The sequence below is a fragment of the Pan troglodytes genome, chromosome 19, assembly GCF_028858775.2.
Source record: "Pan troglodytes isolate AG18354 chromosome 19, NHGRI_mPanTro3-v2.0_pri, whole genome shotgun sequence".
In the NCBI taxonomy this organism is placed as follows: Eukaryota; Metazoa; Chordata; class Mammalia; order Primates; family Hominidae; genus Pan; species Pan troglodytes.
The window spans coordinates 13,827,017-13,846,194 of NC_072417.2; the positions used below are offsets into that span (position 1 = coordinate 13,827,017).

The following is a 19,178-nucleotide window of genomic DNA, read 5'->3' on the forward strand; positions in this document are numbered from 1 at the left end:
TAAATAATTCATGTTTTATGTAAATAATTTAAATAAAAAGCATATATTTGTTTAAAAAGAAGAGTGAAGGTATTGACGTGAGAAGTTGTATAGCACATATGACTAAATTGAGAAAGTGATGATGATGTAAACATGTGTATGGGCTGATAATCCTGGAGGAAAACCCGTAAGCTGCACACGGTGATTCCCTCTGTGGAGGGAATAGGACTGGGGAGGGCAGTGGAAAATGGGGAATGACTTTCGGTTTTTACTCCGTTTACTCTGGTATTATGCAAAGTTTTTCACCGAGTTCTGTAATTTTAAAAAATTAAATACATATATTTTTTAAATTTCCACTTTTACTTTAGATAAGGAGATGTATGTGCAGATTTGTTACTTGGTAATACTGCATGATGCTGAGATTTGGAGTCCAGATTCCATCACCTTGGTCATGTACACAGTACCCGATAGGCAGTTTTTTAATCCACACCTTCTCCCTCCTCTTTTTAGTAGTTCACAGTGTCTCTTGTTCTCACATTTATGTCCATGTGTACTCAATGCTTACCTGTTAATGATTAGAACATGTGGTATTTTATTTTCTGTTTCTGCATTAATTTGCTTAGGATAATGACCTCCAGCTGCATCCATGTTGTGGCAAAGGACATTATTTCATTCCTTTTTATGGCTGCATAGTATTCCATAGTGTATATGTACCACATTTTCCTTATCCAGCTCACCACTGATGGGTACCTGGGTTGATTCCATGTCTTTGCTATTGTGAATAGCTCAGTAGTAAACATATAAGTGCTTGTGTCTTTGTGGTAGAATGATTTACTCTCCTTTGGATATGTATCCAGTAATGGGACTGCTGGGTCAAATAATAGCTCTGTTTTAAGTTATTTGAGAAATCTCCAGACTGCTTTCCACAGGGGCTGCACAAAGTTACATTTCCACCAACAACGTAGAAGCGTTCTCTTTTCTCTGCAGCCTTGCCAGCATCTGTTGCTTGTCGACTTTTTAATAGTAGCCATTCTGACTGGTGTGAAGTGGTGTCTCATTGTGATTTTGATTTGCATTCCTCTGATGATTAGTGATGCTGAGCACTTTTTCATGGGTTTGTTGGCCACTTGTATGTCTTCTTTCGAGAAGTGTCTGTTCATGTCCTTTGCCTATTTTTTAATGAGATTATTTGATTTTTGCTTGTTGATTTGTTGAAGTTCCCTATAGGTTCTGGATATTAGGCCTTTGTCAGATGCACAGTTTGTGAATATTTTCTCCCAATCCATAGGTTGTCTGTTTATTCTGCTGATGGTTTATTTTGCTATGCGGATCTTTAATTAGGTCCCACTTGTCAATAAATAACTAAATAAATAAAACTTTTAAAGTGCTAAATGGTGAAAATATAGGGGGGGTGGTAGTAAGATGAGTCTACTATAGTGTTTTCTCTCCAGCCTTCAGAGTGTCCCGTCATCCTCACCTTTAAGGAAACTAGTGAGTTGCCCCATCTATCCAACACAAGCCCACCTTGTTCACTTGATCAAGATTTAGAGGCAGTCATCTTGTCCATCTCTCTTCATCTAAGTGAAGAATCAAAGCAAACAGCTCTTATCCTTAAGAGAATAGCCCTGGTGGACCTTCTTACCTCTTTCCATCTCCTGTTCCTGAAGATTGAAATATCACCCTCCACTCCACACCAACCCTCATCCTGCACCATCAACAACAACCTGTCCCGCCAGCACCCACTTCCCTGTTGCACAGTTTTGAATCTTTATATGAAATTCCAGTCAAAGGTGGTGACTAATCTTTGTTGGGATGAATGTATGATCTATGCAGATATAAGTCCATGGATTCCTGACACTAAAAGAAACTTCTAGCAAAATTTTTGCCCAGCCATCCTAACTGAGATAGCTCATATTCAAAGAAACATGTTTCAGACATTGTGAGTTCTCAACACATCTGTGAACTGTTGAGTACATCCACGATCCATGTGTCAAGCTCAGCAGATGTCATTTTACACATCATGGGCATCTACATATGTCTACTTGGAGATGATCTCACACACATCCCAACAATACCTCCTTCTCCCACATCCATCCTACCATCTGTGTCCAGCCCAGAGAAAAGCTCTACTAGGACTCAGCAGAATTATAACAGTAGTATATTTTATCTTATTATTTTATTAGCACATAACAATATTTACAAAGCAATTTTAAAATCTGTGTTCTCATTTGAATTTTTCAGTGGCACAGTTGAATGTAACCCACAGTGACAACCAGGACCAGGATTAGAAAATAGGAAGGCCAGCTTTTATTATTCTCGCTTCACAGATGACAGGTTAGGTGACTTGCCAGAGGCCATAGAGTTAGGCCCAGTAGCTTTGCCTCCTTCCCTGCATCCAGTTAATCATCAAAGAATTCAAAACTAAACAGAGTGATAATGACTGTGGGTGCAATGAGTTTCAGAAATGCAAAAGGCAGTACAGTTGAATGAAGAGAACTTTCAACAGAATATATGGAGATCAAAGTTTTAATTCAGTCTCTGCTATTTTTAGCCTACAGATCTGTTCAAGTTTTGATTCTTTATCTACAAAATTAGTCACTTCCAAGTATCTCAGGCTTTTTTCACTCACCTACTACATAATAAATACTCAAGCCCAGACAGGATGCCAAAGACTGCAGGGATTAAGAGACTATGAGCTATTAAACGGACAGGCAATAAGGTTGAGTACCGGTGCATAAACCCAGAAACTATTTATACAGTGGATCAGATGAGCAGAAGTTCATTCTGGGGCTTCAGCAGCTGGAGAGATGCCAGAATTGGAGGTGGTAACAGCGAGCCAGGAAGAGATGTGAAGGCCTGAGAAGTAGCAATAAGTGAAACAGAAAGAAGTGAGCTTTGGAAAGAGTCTTGAAACATCAGCCAGAAAATATTTAACCTCTCTTTTAGACTATGTTTGTAAAATCTTGGAGGGTAAAGATATCAGGGATCTGAAAGGGTTACCTTTATTTGGTATTTACAGGTAGTTGTCCAGGCCAGAATATAAGGACAAATAAATACAAATCCAGCATCTTCTGTGTGGCAGGCAGCAAGCTGGGAAGCTCACGCACCTTGTTGCATTAAGTTAACTTTGGTCACGTGAACATAGCATTGGAGTGAGAAGTTGGGAGGCCGGGGCTCTGGGCTAACACTGCTCCTTGCTAGCTGTGTGACACAGGGTAGATCATTTCCTCCCTGTGGGCCCCAGTTTTCCCATCCATAAAATAGGAATGGGAATCATACCATGAACTTCATATGATTATTTTGGGGACTAAATGAATTGAGGTACAGAATTACTGAGTCAACAAGTATAGTGTAGAACATGTTAAAATTTCATTGGGTTTTGAGTTGAAGGAGTTACCCTATTTCTAGAGTTGTGCCCTCTCTCTAATAAAAGCCAGAGTAGGAATTTATCTCCCCAGGCCCAAAACTCTACCCCTCCCGGCCAGTGCTATGCCCTTTGTACCACACTAGCCCTCACTTTCCATGAATGAACTAGTGAAGAATTCAGGCCTGTAGAAGCCACAGTGTCCCCCCGCTCTCTCCACACTGGGAGAGAGCATGATTAATCTCTTGGGATCCACACCACTTCAGTTTATTTTGGCGTTTTAGTTAAGCAGCAACTCACTGATAAACTTTGCTAACTTCCCTAGTTCAACAGGGTCTCGGGAGATATCTATCCAGCAAGTCTTCAAAGAAAGGTTCCCACAGAGACAGCCAGGGCTAGGATTGGGGAGTTAAGTGCTTACAAGTTCCACAAACAGAATCCCCTAATTAGCTCCCAAATGAGAGTTCAGGATAATGCAGCCTAGGTGCTGAGGGAAGACTGGGAATTTCCTGACTGTCTTCTGTGTCTCTGCTAATAAGGCCAGAGGGAAGGGATGCACAGAAAGAGATTTACTTTCTTTTTGGTCCTTAGTCTGAAAGAAACTGGGACCTTAGAGAGTGGAAGAGGCCAATTAGTGATGGGGGAGTTCAGTACTTTCGTTAGCAAGACTCATTAGCCAAGTTGTGACTAGCAGGAAGATGAGTTCAAAACGAGAATGCCTGGGCATGAGTCAGCCTCCCTGCAAACGCTAGCCTCCCCTTTATTTGCTTGTTGTCTGCTTATCGAGACCGCATTCCTCCAGCCTCCTTCACACCCCAGAACTTCCTTGTTCTTCCACTGTTCTTCCTACCCAGCACAGCCTGCTTACTTTTTAGTTCCACGTGAATAAATGCATCTGCTTCAGTGTTTGCAATGGCTACATCATTTGACAACTGCATTATCAACCCTCTATCTTCACCCTTTAGGTTGTTTCCAGTTTTTCACTATTAAGAACCATAATTTGATGTGTTTTTTCCACAGCTATTTCCCTAAATAGGCCACATGTATGTGTATATTTTAACACTTTTATGAATATTGACAAACTATCAACTAGACAGATTGTACCACCAATTCAGTGCGAGAGGGCCACTTTCCTAACCCTAACCAACCCTAAGTATTGCCATTTTTAAACATCCTTACAATGTGATCAGTGAATCTCTATTTCCTATTGTTGTTTTACTTTGCATTTTTTTAAAATAAACCCTATCCTATAGCTTTAAATGTAAACAAAACAACTCCCTCCATTTTCAAGTATGTCTTAAACCTCCATTGCTTTTACCTGCTACATACACACCAAATCATGGTGTACACTGGTGAATAAATGATAAGTAGTCCATAGCCTTTACTATCATTGAAAAAACAGTGTCCCTCCACTAATTAATTCATTTATTTAGCAAACATTATGATTCTACTGTATGCAAGGACAATCTATATGAATATACACTAACTTCAGTGTATTCCATATTGTTGGGTTATTCAGTCTGAGGGATTAGCAGATTTATTTGTAAAGGACTAGGCAGTAAATATTTTAGGCATTGGGGGCCACATATATCTCTCTTGCTGCTGCTGCTTTTTAAATTTATATTATTTTTATTTTTTATTCATTTTTTTAAATTTTAATATTATTATACTTTAAGTTTTAGGGTACATGTGCACAACATGCAGGTTTGTTACATATGTATACATGCGCCATGTTGGTGTGCTGCACCCATTAACTCGTCATTTAGCATTAGGTATATCTCCTAACGCTATCCCTCCCCCATCCCACCACCCCACAACAGTCCCCAGTATGTGATGTTCCCCTTCCGTGTCCATGTGTTCTCACTGTTGAACTCCCACTTATGAGTGATAACATGAGGTGTTCGGTTTTCTGTTCCTGTGTTAGTTTGCTGAGAATGATGGTTTCCAGTTTCATCCATGTCCCTACAAAGGACATGAACTCATCATTTTTTTACAGCTGCATAGTATTCCATGGTGTATATGTGCCACATTTTCTTAATCCAGTCTATTGTTGTTGGACATCTGGGTTGGTTCCAAGTCTTTGCTATTGTGAATACTGCCGCAATAAACATACGTGTGCATGTGTCTTTATAGCAGCATGATTTATAATCCTTTGGGTATATATACCCAGTCATGGGATGGCTGGGTCAAATGCTATTTCTAGTTCTAGATCCTTAAGGAATCGCCACACTGACTTCCACAATGGTTGAACTAGTTTACAGTCCCACCAACAGTGTAAAAGTGTTCCTATTTCTCCACATCCTCTCCAGCACCTGTTGTTTCCTGACTTTTTAATGATGGCCATTCTAACTGGTGTGAGATGGTATCTCATTGTGGTTTTAATTTGCATTTGTCTGATGGCCAGTGATGATGAGCATTTTTTCATGTGTTTTTTGGCTGCATAAATGTCTTCTTTTGAGAAGTGTCTGTCCATATCTTTCACTCACTTTTTGATGGGGTTGTTTGTTTTTTTCTTGTAAATTTGTTTGAGTTCATTGTAGATTCTGGATATTAGCCCTTTGTCAGATGAGTAGGTTGCAAAAATTTTCTCCCATTCCGTAGGTTGCCTGTTCACTCTGATGGTAGTTGCTTTTGCTGTGCAGAAGCTCTTTAGTTTAATTAGATCCCATTTGTCAATTTTGGCTTTTGTTGCCATTGCTTTTGGTGTTTTAGACATGAAGTCCTTGCCCATGCCTATGTCCTGAATGGTATTGCCTAGGTTTTCTTCTAGGGTTTTTATGGTTTTAGGTCTAACATGTAAGTCTTCAAGCCATCTTAAATTAATTTTTGTATAAGGTGTAAGGAAGGGATCCAGTTTCAGCTTTCTACATATGGCTAGCCAGTTTTCCCAGCACCATTTATTAAATAGGGAATCCTTTCCCCATTGCTTGGTTTTCTCAGGTTTGTCAAAGATCAGATAGCTGTAGATAGGCAGCATTATTTCTGAGGGCTCTGTTCTGTTCCATTGATCTATATCTTTGTTTTGGTACTAGTACCATGCTGTTTTGGTTACTGTAGCCTTGCAGTATAGTTGGAAGTCAGGTAGTGTGATGCCTCCAGCTTTGTTCTTTTGGCTTAGGATTGACTTGGTGATGCGGGCTCTTTTTTGGTTCCATATGAACTTTAAAGTAGTTTTTTCCAATTCTGTGAAGAAAGTCATTGGTAGCTTGATGGGGATGGCATTGAATCTATAAATTACCTTGGGCAGTATGGCCATTTTCACGATATTGATTCTTCCTACCCATGAGCATGGAATGTTCTTCCATTTCTTTGTATCCTCTTTTATTTCTTTGAGCAGTGGTTTGTAGTTCTCCTTGAAGAGGTCCTTCACATCCCTTGTAAGTTGGATTCCTAGGTATTTTATTCTCTTTGAAGCAATTGTGAATGGGAGTTCACTCATGATTTGGCTCTCTGTTTGTCTGTTGTTGGTGTGTAAGAACGCGTGTGATTTTTGTACATTGATTTTGTATCCTGAGACTTTGCTGAAGTTGCTTATCAGCTTAAGGAGATTTTGGGCTGAGACAATGGGGTTTTCTAGATATACAATCATGTCATCTGCAAACAGGGACAATATGACTTCCTTTTTTCCTAATTGAATATGCTTTATTTCTTTCTCCTGCCTGATTGCCCTGGCCAGAACTTCCAACACTATGTTGAATAGGAGTGGTGAGAGAGGGCATCGCTGTCTTGTGCCAGCTTTCAAAGGGAATGCTTCCAGTTTTTGCCCATTCAGTATGATATTGGCTGTGGGTTTGTCATAGATAGCTCTTATTATTTTGAGATACATCCTATCAATACCTAATTTATTGAGAGTTTTTAGCATGAAGGGGTGTTGAATTTTGTCAAAGGCCTTTTCTGCATCTATTGAGATAATCATGTGGTTTTTGTCTTTGGTTCTGTTTATATGCTGGATTACATTTATTGATTGGCATATGTTGAACCAGCCTTGCATCCCAGGGATGAAGCCCACTTGATCATGGTGGATAAGCTTTTTGATGTGCTGCTGGATTCGGTTTGCCAGTATTTTATTGAGGATTTTTGCATCAATGTTCATCAAGGATATTGGTCTAAAATTCTCTTTTTTGGTTGTGTCTCTGCCAGGCTTTGGTATCAGGATGATGCTGGCCTCATCAAATGAATTAGGGTGGATTCCCTCTTTTTCTATTGATTGGAATAGTTTCAGAATGAATGGTACCAGCTCCTCCTTGTACCTCTGGTAGAATTCGGCTGTGAGTCCATCTGGTCCTGGACTTTTTTTGGTTGGTAAGCTATTGATTATTGCCTCAATTTCAGAGCCTGTTATTGGTCTATTCAACTTCTTCCCGGTTTAGTCTTGGGAGGATGTATGTGTCGAGAAATTTATCCATTTCTTCTAGATTTTCTAGTTTATTTGTGTAGAGGTGTTTATAGTATTCTCTGATGGTAGTTTGTATTTCTGTGGGATCGGTGGTGATATATCCCCTTTATCATTTTTATTCATCTATCTGACTCTTCTCTCTTTTCTTCTTTATTAGTCTTGGTAGCAGTCTATCAATTTTGTTGATCTTTTCAAAAAATCACTCCTGGATTCATTAATTTTTTGAAGGGTTTTTTGTGTCTCTATTTCCTTCAGTTCTGCTCTGATTTTAGTTATTTCTTGCCTTCCACTAGCTTTTGAACGTGTTTGCTCTTGCTTTTCTAGTTCTTTTAATTGTGATGTTAGGGCATCAATTTTAGAGCTTTCCTGCTTTCTCTTGTGGGCATTTAGTGCTATAAATTTCCCTTTACACACTGCTTTGAATGTGTCCCAGAGATTCTGGTATGTTGTGTGTTTGATCCCATTGGTTTCAAAGAACATCTTTATTTCTGCCTTCATTTCGTTATGTACCCAGTAGTCATTCAGGAGCAGGTTGTTCAGTTTCCATATGGTTGAGTGGTTTTGAGTGAGTTTCTTAATTCTGAGTTCTAGTTTGATTGCACTGTGGTCTGAGAGACAGTTTGTTATAATTTCTGTTCTTTTACATTTGCTGAGGAGTGCTTTACTTCCAACTATGTGGTCAATTTTCGAATAGGTGTGGTGTGTTTCTGAAAAGACTGTATATTCTGTTGATTTGGGGTGGAGAGTTCTGTAGATGTCTATTAGGTCCGTTTGGTGCAGAGCTGAGTTCAATTCCTGGACATCCTTGTTAACTTTGTCTCGTTGATCTGTCTAATGTTGACAGTGGGGTGTTAAAGTCTCCCATTATTATTGTGTGGGAGTCTAAGTCTCTTTGTAGGTCACTAAGGACTTGCTGTATGAATTTGGGTGCTCCTGTATTGGGTGCATATATATTTAGGATAGTTAGCTCTTCTTGTTGAATTGATCCCTTTACCGTTAAGTAATGGCCTTCTTTGTCTCTTTTGATCTTTGTTGGTTTAAAGTCTGTTTTATCAGAAACTAGAATTGCAACCCCTGCCTTTTTCTGTTTTCCATTTGCTTGGTAGATCTTCCTCCATCCCTTTATTTTGAGCTTATGTGTGTCTCTGCAAGTGAGATGGGTTTCCTGAATACAGCACACTAATGGGTCTTGACTCTTTATCCAATTTGCCAGTCTGTGTCTTTTAATTGGAGCATTTAGTCCATTTATATTCAAAGTTAATATCGTTACGTGTGAATTTGATCTTGTCATTATGATGTCAGCTGGCTATTTTGCCCGTTAGTTGATGCAGTTTCTTCCTAGCCTCGATGGTCTTTATAATTTGGCATGTTTTTGCAGTGGCTGGTACCGGTTGTTCCTTTCCACGTTTAGCACTTCCTTCAGGAGCTCTTTTAGGGCAGGCCTGGTGGTGACAAAATCTCTCAGCATTTGCTTGTCTGTAAAGGATTTTATTTCTCCTTCACTTATGAAGCTTAGTTTGGCTGGATATGAAATTCTGGGTTGAAAATTCTTTTCTTTAAGAATGTTGAATATTGGCCCCCACTCTCTTCTGGCTTGTAGGGTTTCTGCCGAGAGATCAGCTGTTAGTCTGATGGGCTTCCCTTTGAGGGTAACCCGACCTTTCTCTCTGGCTGCCCTTAACATTTTTTCCTGCATTTCAACTTTGGTGAATCTGACAATTATGTGTCTTGGAGTTGCTCTTCTCGAGGAGTATCTTTGTGGCATTCTCTGTATTTCCTGAATCTGAACGTTGGCCTGCCTTGCTAGATTGGGGAAGTTCTCCTGGATAACATCCTGCAGAGTGTTTTCCAACTTGGTTCCATTCTCCCCATCACTTTCAGGTACACCAATCCGATGTAGATTTGGTCTTTTCACATAGTCCCATATTTCTTGGAGGCTTTGCTCATTTCTTTTTATTCTTTTTTCTCTAAACTTCCCTTCTCGCTTCATTTCATTCATTTCATCTTCCATCGCTGATACCCTTTCTTCCAGTTGATCGCATCGGCTCCTGAGGCTTCTGCATTCTTCATGTAGTTCTCGAGCCTTGGTTTTCAGCTCCATCAGCTCCTTTAAGCACTTCTCTGTATTGGTTATTCTAGTTATACATTCTTCTAAATTTTTTTCAAAGTTTTCAACTTCTTTGCCTTTGGTTTGAATGTCCTCCTGTAGCTCAGAGTAATTTGATCGTCTGAAGCCTTCTTCTCTCAGCTCGTCAAAGTCATTCTCCATCCAGCTTTGTTCCGTTGCTGGTGAGGAACTGCATTCCTTTGGAGGAGGAGAGGCACTCTGCGTTTTAGAGTTTCCAGTTTTTCTGTTCTGTTTTTTCCCCATCTTTGTGGTTTTATCTACTTTTGGTCTTTGATGATGGTGATGTACAGATGGGTTTTTGGTGTGGATGTCCTTTCTGTTTGTTAGTTTTCCTTCTAACAGACAGGACCCTCAGCTGCAAGTCTGTTGGAATACCCTGCCGTGTGAGATGTCAGTGTGCCCCTGCTGGGGGGTGCCTCCCAGTTAGGCTGCTCGGGGGTCAGGGGTCAGGGACCCACTTGAGGTGGCAGTCTGCCCGTTCTCAGATCTCCAGCTGCGTGCTGGGAGAACCACTGCTCTCTTCAAAGCTGTCAGACAGGGACATTTAAGTCTGCAGAGGTTACTGCTGACTCTTTGTCTGTGCCCTGCCCCCAGAGGTGGAGCCTACAGAGGCAGGCAGGCCTCCTTGAGCTGTGGTGGGCTCCACCCAGTTCGAGCTTCCCGGCTGCTTTGTTTACCTAAGCAAGCCTGGGCAATGGCGGGCGCCCCTCCCCCAGCCTCGCTGCCACCTTGCAGTTTGATCTCAGACTGCTGTGCTAGCAATCAGCGAGACTCCGTGGGCGTAGGACCCTCCGAGCCAGGTGTGGGATATAATCTCGTGGTGCGCCGCGGTCTGAAAAGCGCAATATTCGGGTGGGAGTGACCCGATTTTCCAGGTGCGTCCGTCACCCCTTTCTTTGACTCGGAAAGGGAACTCCCTGACCCCTTGCACTTCCCAAGTGAGGCAATGCCTCGCCCTGCTTCAGCTGGCGCATGGTGCGCACACCCACTGACCTGCGCCCACTGTCTGGCACTCCCTAGTGAGATGAACCTGGTACCTCAGATGGAAATGCAGAAGTCACCCGTCTTCTGCGTCGCTCACGCTGGGAGCTGTAGACCGGAGCTGTTCCTATTCGGCCATCTTGGCTCCTCCCCTCTTATGCCTCTCTTTACTGCAATCTCCGAACATAAATTGTGAAGATTTCATGGACATTTATCAGTTCCCAAATAATACTCTTATAATTTCTTATGCCTGTCTTTAATCTCTTAACTCTGTTATCTTTGTAAGCAGAAAATGTACATCACCTCAGGACCACTATTGTACAAACTGATTGTAAAACGTGTGTTTGAACAATATGAAATGAGTGCACCTTGAAAAGAACAGAATAACAGCGATTTTAAGGAACAAGGGAAGACAACCATAAGGTCTGACTGCCTGCAGGGTTGGGCAGAATAGAGCCATATTTTTCTTCTTGCAGAGAGCCTATAAATGGACGTGCAAGTAGGAGAGATATTGCTAAATTCTTCTCCTAGCAAGGAATATTAAATATTAAGACCCTAGCAAAATAATTGCATTCCTGGGTGGAGGTCTATAAATTGCCGCTCTGGGAGCATCTGTCTTATGCAGTTGAGATAAGGACTGAAATACGCCCTGGTCTCCTGTAGTACTACCTCAGGCTTACTAGGATTGGGAAATTCCAGCCTGGTAAATTTTGGTCAGACCAGTTCTCTGCTCTCAAACCCTATTTTCTGTTAAGGTGTTTATCAAAACAATATGTGCACAGCTGAACATAGACCCTCATCAGTAATTCTAATTTTGCCTTTGCCTTGTGATCTTTGCTTTGCCCTTTGCCTTGTGATCTTTATTGGCCTCAGAAACATGTGATCTTTGTGACCTACTCCCTGTTCGTACATCCCCTCCCCTTTTGAAATCCTTAATAAAAACTTGCTAGTTTTGCAGCTCAGGTGGACATCACGGACCTACCGATATGTGATGTCACCCTCAGAGGCCCAGCTGTAAAATTCCTCTCTTTGTACTCTTTCTCTTTATTTCTCAGACTGGCTGACACTTAGGGAAAATAGAAAGAACCTGCGTTGAAATATTGGGGGCATGTTCCCCCAATAAAAGATTTTATGACAAAAATGCCAAAAGCAATTGCAACAAAAGAAAAAATTGACAAAAGGGAGGCAATTAAACTAAAGAGCTTCTGCACAGCAAGATAAACTATCATCAGAGTGAACAGACAACCTACAGAATGGGAGAAAAATTTTCCAGTCTATCCATCTGAAAAAGGTCTAATATCCAGAGTCTACAAGGAACTTAAACAAATTTACAAGAAAAAAACAACCAACCCCATTAAAAAGTGGGCAAAGGACATGAACAGACACTTCTCAAAAGAAGACATTCATGCCGCCGAAAACATATGAAAAAAAGCTCAACATCACTGATCATTAGAGAAATGTAAATCAAAACCACAATAAGATATCATCTCACACCAGTCAGAATGGCAATTACTAAAAGGTCAAGAAACAACAGATGCTGGCGAGGTTGCGGAGAAAAAGGAGCGCTTTTACATTGTTAGTGGGAGTGTAAATTAGTTCAACCATTGTGGAAGACAGTATGGCGATTCCTCAAAGATCTAGAAGCAGAAATACCATCTTTACTATTTTTAAGTGTACAATTCAGTGGTAACATGTATATTCTTTTGTTTTCTCTTCATCCCCTGCCTTCCACCTACCATTCCTGGCCTCTGGTAACCACTATTCTACTATTGTCATGAAAAACACTATTATTAGCTTCCACATATGAGTGAGAACATGCAACATTTGTTTTTCTTTGCTTGGCTAATTTCACCTAACATAATGACCCCCAGTTCCATCATGTTGCTGCAAATGACAGAATTTCGTTCTTCTATATGGCTGAATAATATTCCATCACTGTAGATTTACAATACATATTCATGCCTCATTCTGGAAATTTCCCTCATTACTCTCTTTCCTCCCAAATGTTTTTGACTGCTCTCACATGTTTTCTCTTCCAGGTTGACTATAGAATTATTTTTGCTGATTGAGTTTTTCTACCATTGGGATTTTAAGCAGAACTGGGTTAAATTTATAGATTGATTTCAGAAGAATTGACAGCCTTACAATATTAGATCTTTCCATATAGAGGCATACAATCATCTATCCATTTATTCAAGTGTTATTTCTAGAGAAGAGTGTCATAGGCTTTTAAAAATTAGAGTTTCTGCCTTTTTAATAAGTCTATTTCTAAATATGTAGTAAGTTTTTTAACTATTGTGAAGTGAATATTTTAATATGAGATGAATATTTTAGGGTTCTTATACATATTGCTAAACTCTAACAGGAAGGTGACAGCTTGTCTCCATTAGAAATCACTGTGTCCATTTCACTGTAACATCACAAGTATTAACTAGTTTTATTCATTGCTAATTTGAGAGGCAAAAGTATAACTTTACTTTGCCTTTTCTGCTTATGAGTGAGGCCATTATCTCTTATCTGTTAAATATGTTTTCATTTGTCTGTTTGTAAATTGCCTTTATGTTCTTGGCTTATGTATTCACCAGTATCTCAGTGTTTTCATATGCATTTCTTAGATCTTTACGTGGTAAAAATATTAACCTTTTCATATTTTCTGCAAATATTTCTCCAAGTTTGTTTTTTGCCTTTTAACTTGGTTAACTTTTCCATAAATTTTAAAAAATGTTTATGTAGTCAAATCTGTTGATATTTCTTTGTGCCTTCTTCCTTTGCTTGTATGCCTGGAATATTAATCTAGCCTTTCTTTTGATACATTTTATAAATATATGTATCCAAGAGGGATTTTTCCAATGAATAATCAATTACCTCAACACTATGTATTGAGTATTTCACTCCCTGCCCCACCCCTACTGATTTGTGATATTTAATTTATGCATATATTAAATTATTATAAGTTTAAAAATGTGTTTCTGATCTGCATCTTCCATTCCATCAACTTTATATTCCTAAATCAGTATGGCTCAAATTGTTACACAATAACAATCACCCCCACATATTTCCAGTCATTTAGACACCAGCCAGAGACTACACTTTACATACATTATCTCATTTAACTCTTAGAACAAAAGTCCCATGAGGCAAATGTTAGAATTTTCATTTTATAGATGAAGAAAGCCCCAGGAAGAAAAAGTCTGACAGAGAACACATTCCAGCTTTGTCTTCATTCTTTTTCCCAGTTTGTTTAAGAATACACCACCTGGCTTCTCTTAATCCAATTTTTCTTACTTAGTGCCCATGCATACCTCCTACCACCTCCTAATTTGGATTCAGGGTCAGATCAGCCAAACAACTGACAAGGTGCCAACACATAACAAGTGCTAAAATGTCACTGCAACATTTCCACTCTGATTTACTCACGCAACTCCTTTCATAACTGGCAAAGGCAAACTTACAAACCATTCCTGCCGGAACACGCAGAGCCCTCCAGTCGAAGTTTCAGAAACTCTCCTTGCCAACGCTGCCTATCTTCATTCAACATTTTGTGGCATGTCTGTGGAAATAATGACAGGTCATCAGCCCTGCCATCAGCCAAGCATTCACTAGTCATCCAAATACAACAGGTGATGTAGGCTAAAATTCTAAAACTGAACAACTCACAGTACAGTGCTTTTCAGTGATAACGATTCATTTTTTCCCTATTGTCTAAATTTTAAACATTTTAATCTGTACCTTGAAAAGTTATCTGGTTTAAAAAATCACAAAAGAAAACTGAAGACAGGATAAATGGAAAGTGTTTTGCTGATGTGAATGCCAGGAAAACAATAATTTTCATACATATTTTGACAAAATTTTAGAACTATATTTATATAAACTTTCTCTATGTGTAAGAAGTGTAACTAATGATAGATACAAATAGTGGAAAAAACATTAAATAAAAGAATTTCAAATAAACTTAGATGTTATGTTCAGTGTAACTACTAAATCCATTAATGGTAGCCAACCAAGAGAGATGTGCAATTATTAATTGAAAATCTACTTCATGCTCTACAATAAATATTTGAATAAATGTATAAAGAATATCAATTTGAAGATGTATCCAAATCTTACACTGTCTGGGTTGCCAGACACCATACTTTAGCTGCGCTCATACCTGAGATGTCCTCTTAACTCTTTCCCCTCTAGACTAGACAGACTTCTCCACAAAATCAAGAAATTGGGTATCATTTTTTAAAAAAACTTCCTCAGAACCCAGCACACATGATCACCATCAATTAATGTTTTCTGAGTAAACAAACGCTGCATCCCTCCTCACTCCTACCTAACCCCAATTTAGCTCCTCTTCAGAAAGACCAGTTCTTCCACCCCTTTGACTGTGTTCTCCATCTTATGGAAGATAATTATACAGAAAACAAAAGATTCACCCTAGGTGACCTATGCACATGGGTTCCAATATCTGTGTCTAATTTCATACCTCTTTCTGCTTCCAAACCCAAAATGGACATTCAGGTCCCAGGAAGCAAGGCCCACACTTCCTTATATGAAATTCTTTTTATTTAACCTTCATTTTTTATTTTAGTAAAATATGCATAACATAAAATGTATCATTTAACCATTTTAAGGGTACAGTTCAGTAGGATTAAGTATATTCACTTTTTTGTGCAACCTCACTACTATCGTTCTCCAGAACTTTTTCATGTGCACTTTTTAAAATTATTATTGTACTTTAAGTTCTAGGGTACATGTGCACAACGTGCAGGTTTGTTATATATGTATACATGTGCCATGTTGGTTTGCTGCACCCATTAACTCATCATTTACATTAGGTATATCTCCTAATGTCATCCCTCCCCCATCCCCCAACCCCACGAGAGGCCCCGGTGTGTGATGTTCCCCACCCTGTGTCCAAGTGTTCTCATTGTTCAGTTCTCACATATGAGTGAGAACATGTAGTGCTTGGTTTTCTGTCCTTGCGATAGTTTACTGAGAATGATGGTTTCCAGCTTCATCCATGTCCTTACAAAGGACATGAACTCATCATTTTTTATGGCTGCATAGTATTCCATGGTGTATATGTGCCACATTTTCTTAATCCAGTCTATCACTGATGGACATTTGGGTTGGTTCCAAGTCTTTGCTATTGTGAATAGTGCCACAATAAACATACGTGTGCATGTGTCTTTATAGCAGCATGATTTATAGTCCTTTGGGTATATACCCAGTAATGGGATGGCTGGGTCAAATGGTATTTCTAGTTCTAGATCCTTGAGGAATCGCCATACTGTCTTCCACAATGGTTGAACTAGTTTACAGTCCCACCAACAGTGTAAAAGTGTTCCTATTTCTCCACATCCTTTCCAGCACCTGTTGTTTCCTAACTTTTTAGTGATCGCCATTCTAACTGGTGTGAGATGGTATCTCATTGTGGTTTTGATTTGCATTTCTCTGATGGCCAGTGATGATGAGCATTTTTTCACGTGCTGTTGGCTGCATAAATGTCTTCTTTTGAAAAGTGTCTGTTCATATACTTTGCCCACTTTTTGATGGGGTTAATTTTTTTCTTGTAACTTTGTTTAAGTTCTTTGTAGATTCTGGACATTAGCCCTTTGTCAGATGGGTAGATTGCAAAAATTTTCTCCCATTCTGTAGGTTGCCTGTTCACTCTGATGGTAGTTTCTTTTGCTGTGCAGAAGCTCTTCAGTTTAATTAGATCCCATTTGTCTATTTTGGCTTTTGTTGCCATTGCTTTTGGTGTTTCAGTCATGAAGTCCTAGCCCATGCCTATATCTTGAATGGTATTGCCTAGGTTTTCTTCTAGGGTTTTTATGGTATTAGGCCTAACATTTAAGTCTTTAATCCATCTTGAATTAATTTTTGTATAAAGTGTAAGGAAGGGATCCAGTTTCAGCTTTCTACATATGGCTAGCCAGTTTTCTCAGCACCATTTATTAAATAGGGAATCCTTTCCCCATTTCCTGTTTTTGTCAGGTTTATCAAAGATCAGATGGTTGTAGATGTGTGGTGTTATTTCTGGGCCTCTGTTGTGTTCCATTGGTCCATATCTTTGTTTTGGTACCAGTACCATGCTGTTTTGGTTACTGCAGCCGTGTAGTATAGTTTGAAGTCAGGTAGCGTGGTGCTTCCAGGTTTGTTCCTTTTGCTTAGGATTCTCTTGGCAATGCAGGCTCTTTTTTGGTTCCATATGAACTTTAAAGTAGTTTTTTCCAATTCTGTGAAGAAAGTCATTGGTAGCTGATAGGGGCATTGAATCTGTAGATTACCTTGGGCAGTATGGCCATTTTCACAATATTGATTCTTCCTATCCATGAGCATGGAATGTTCTTCCATTTGCTTCTGTCCTCTTTTATTTTGTTGAGCAGTGGTTTGTAGCTCTCCTTGAAGAGGTCCTTCACAACCTTTGTAAGTTGGATTCCTAGGTATTTTATCCTCTTTGTAGCAATTGTGATTTGGAGTTCACTTATGATTTGGCTCTCTGTTTGTCTGTTATTGGTGTATAAGAATGCTTATGATTTTTGCACATTGATTTTGTATCCTGAGACTTTGCTGAAGTTGCTTATCAGCTTAAGGAGATTTTGGGCTAAGATGAAGGGGTTTTCTAAATATATAATCATGTCCTCTGCAAACAGGAAGACTTTTACTTCCTCTTTTCCCAACTGAATACACTTTATTTCTTTCTCCTGCCTGACTGCCCTAGCAAAGAACTTTCAACACTATGTTCCATAGGAGTGGTGAGAGAGGGCATCCATGTCTTGTGCCAGTTTTCAAAGGGAATACTTCCAGTTTTTGCCCATTCAGAATGATATTGGTTGTGGGTTTATCATAAATAGCTCTTATCTCTTATTATTTTGAGATACGTTCCATCAGCACCTAGCTTATTGAGAGTTTTTAGCATGAAAGGATGTTGAATTTTGTCAAAGGCCTTTTCTGCATCTATTGAGAAAATCATGTGGTTTTTGTCTTTGATTCTGTTTATGTGATGGATTACATTTATTGATTTGCATATGTTGAACCAGCCTTGCATCCCAGGGATGAAGCCAACTTGATCTTGGTGGATAAGCTTTTTGATGTGCTGCTGGATTCAGTTTGCCAGTATTTTATTGAGGATTTTTGCATCAATGTTCATCAGGGATATTGGTCTAAAATTCTTTTTTTGTTGTGTCTCTACCAGGCTTTGGAATCAGGATGATGCTGGCCTCATAAAATGAGTTAGGGTGGATTCCCTCTTTTTCTATTGATTGGAATAGTTTCAGAAGGAATGGTACCAGCTCCTCTTTGTACTTCTGGTAGAATTCAGCTGTGAATCTGTCTGGTCCTGGACTTTTTTTGGTTGGTAGGCTATTAATTATTGCCTCAATTTCAGAGCCTGGTATTGGTCTATTCAGAGATTCAACTTCTTCCTGGTTTAGTCTTGGGAAGGTGTATGTGTCCAGAAATGTATCCATTTCTTCTAGATTTTGTAGTTCATTTGCGTAGAGGTGTTTATAGTATTCTCTGATGGTGGTTTGTATTTCTGTGAGATCAGTGGTGATATCCCCTTTATTATTTTTTATTACATCTATTTGATTCTTCTCTCTTCTTATTAGTCTTGCTAGCGGTCTATCAATTTTATTGATCTTTTCAAAAAAACAGCTCCTGGATTCACTGATTTTTTTGAAGGGTTTTTTGTGTCTCTATCTCCTTCAGTTCTGCTCTGATCTTAGTTATTTCTTGCCTTCTGCTAGCTTTTGAATGTGTTTGCTCTTGCTTCTCTAGTTCTTTTCATTGTGATGTTAGGGTGTCAATTTTAGATCTTTCCTGCTTTCTCTTGTGGGCACTTTGTGCTATAAATTTCCCTTTACACACTGCTTTAAATGTGTCCCAGAGATTCTGGTACGTTGTATCTTTGTTCTCGTTGGTTTCAAAGAACATCTTTATTTCTGCCTTAATTTCATGATTTATCCAGTAGTCATTCAGGAGCAGGTTGTTCAGTTTCCATGTACTTGTGTGGTTTTGAGTGAGTTTCTTAATCTTGAATTCTAATTTGATTGCACTGTGGTCAGAGAGACAGTTTGTTGTGATTTCTGTCCTTTTACATTTGCTGAGGAGTGCTTTACTTCCAACTATGTGGTCAATTTTGGAATAAGTGCAATGTGGTGCTGAGAAGAATGTATATTCTGTTGACTTGGGGTGGAGAGTTCTGTAGATGTCTATTAGGTCCGTTTGGTGCAGAGCTGAGTTCAATTCCTGGATATCCTTGTTAGCCTTCTGTCTTGTTGATCTGTCTAATGTTGACAGTGGGGTGTTAAAGTCTCCCATTATTTTTGTGTGGGAGT

General features: G+C 39.3%; 1 protein-coding gene across 3 annotated transcripts in view; it reads right to left on the minus strand.

The window, feature by feature from the left end:
• Positions 1 to 2,128: 2,128 nt before the first annotated feature.
• The window catches only part of SPATA22 (spermatogenesis associated 22), a 203,198-nt gene continuing 186,148 nt past the window's right edge, over positions 2,129 to 19,178 (minus strand). For 2 of the 3 annotated variants that reach the window (XM_063798010.1, XM_063798011.1), the window contains exons 9-10: positions 14,301 to 14,398; positions 2,129 to 2,835 (exon numbers count right to left, since the gene is read on the minus strand). In XM_063798010.1, the coding sequence (XP_063654080.1) occupies positions 2,772 to 2,835; positions 14,301 to 14,398 (162 nt within the window). In that variant the 3' untranslated portion in view covers positions 2,129 to 2,771. The remainder of the gene's footprint in view (positions 2,836 to 14,300; positions 14,399 to 19,178) is intronic. The other variant, XM_063798009.1, reaches the window with a different exon arrangement.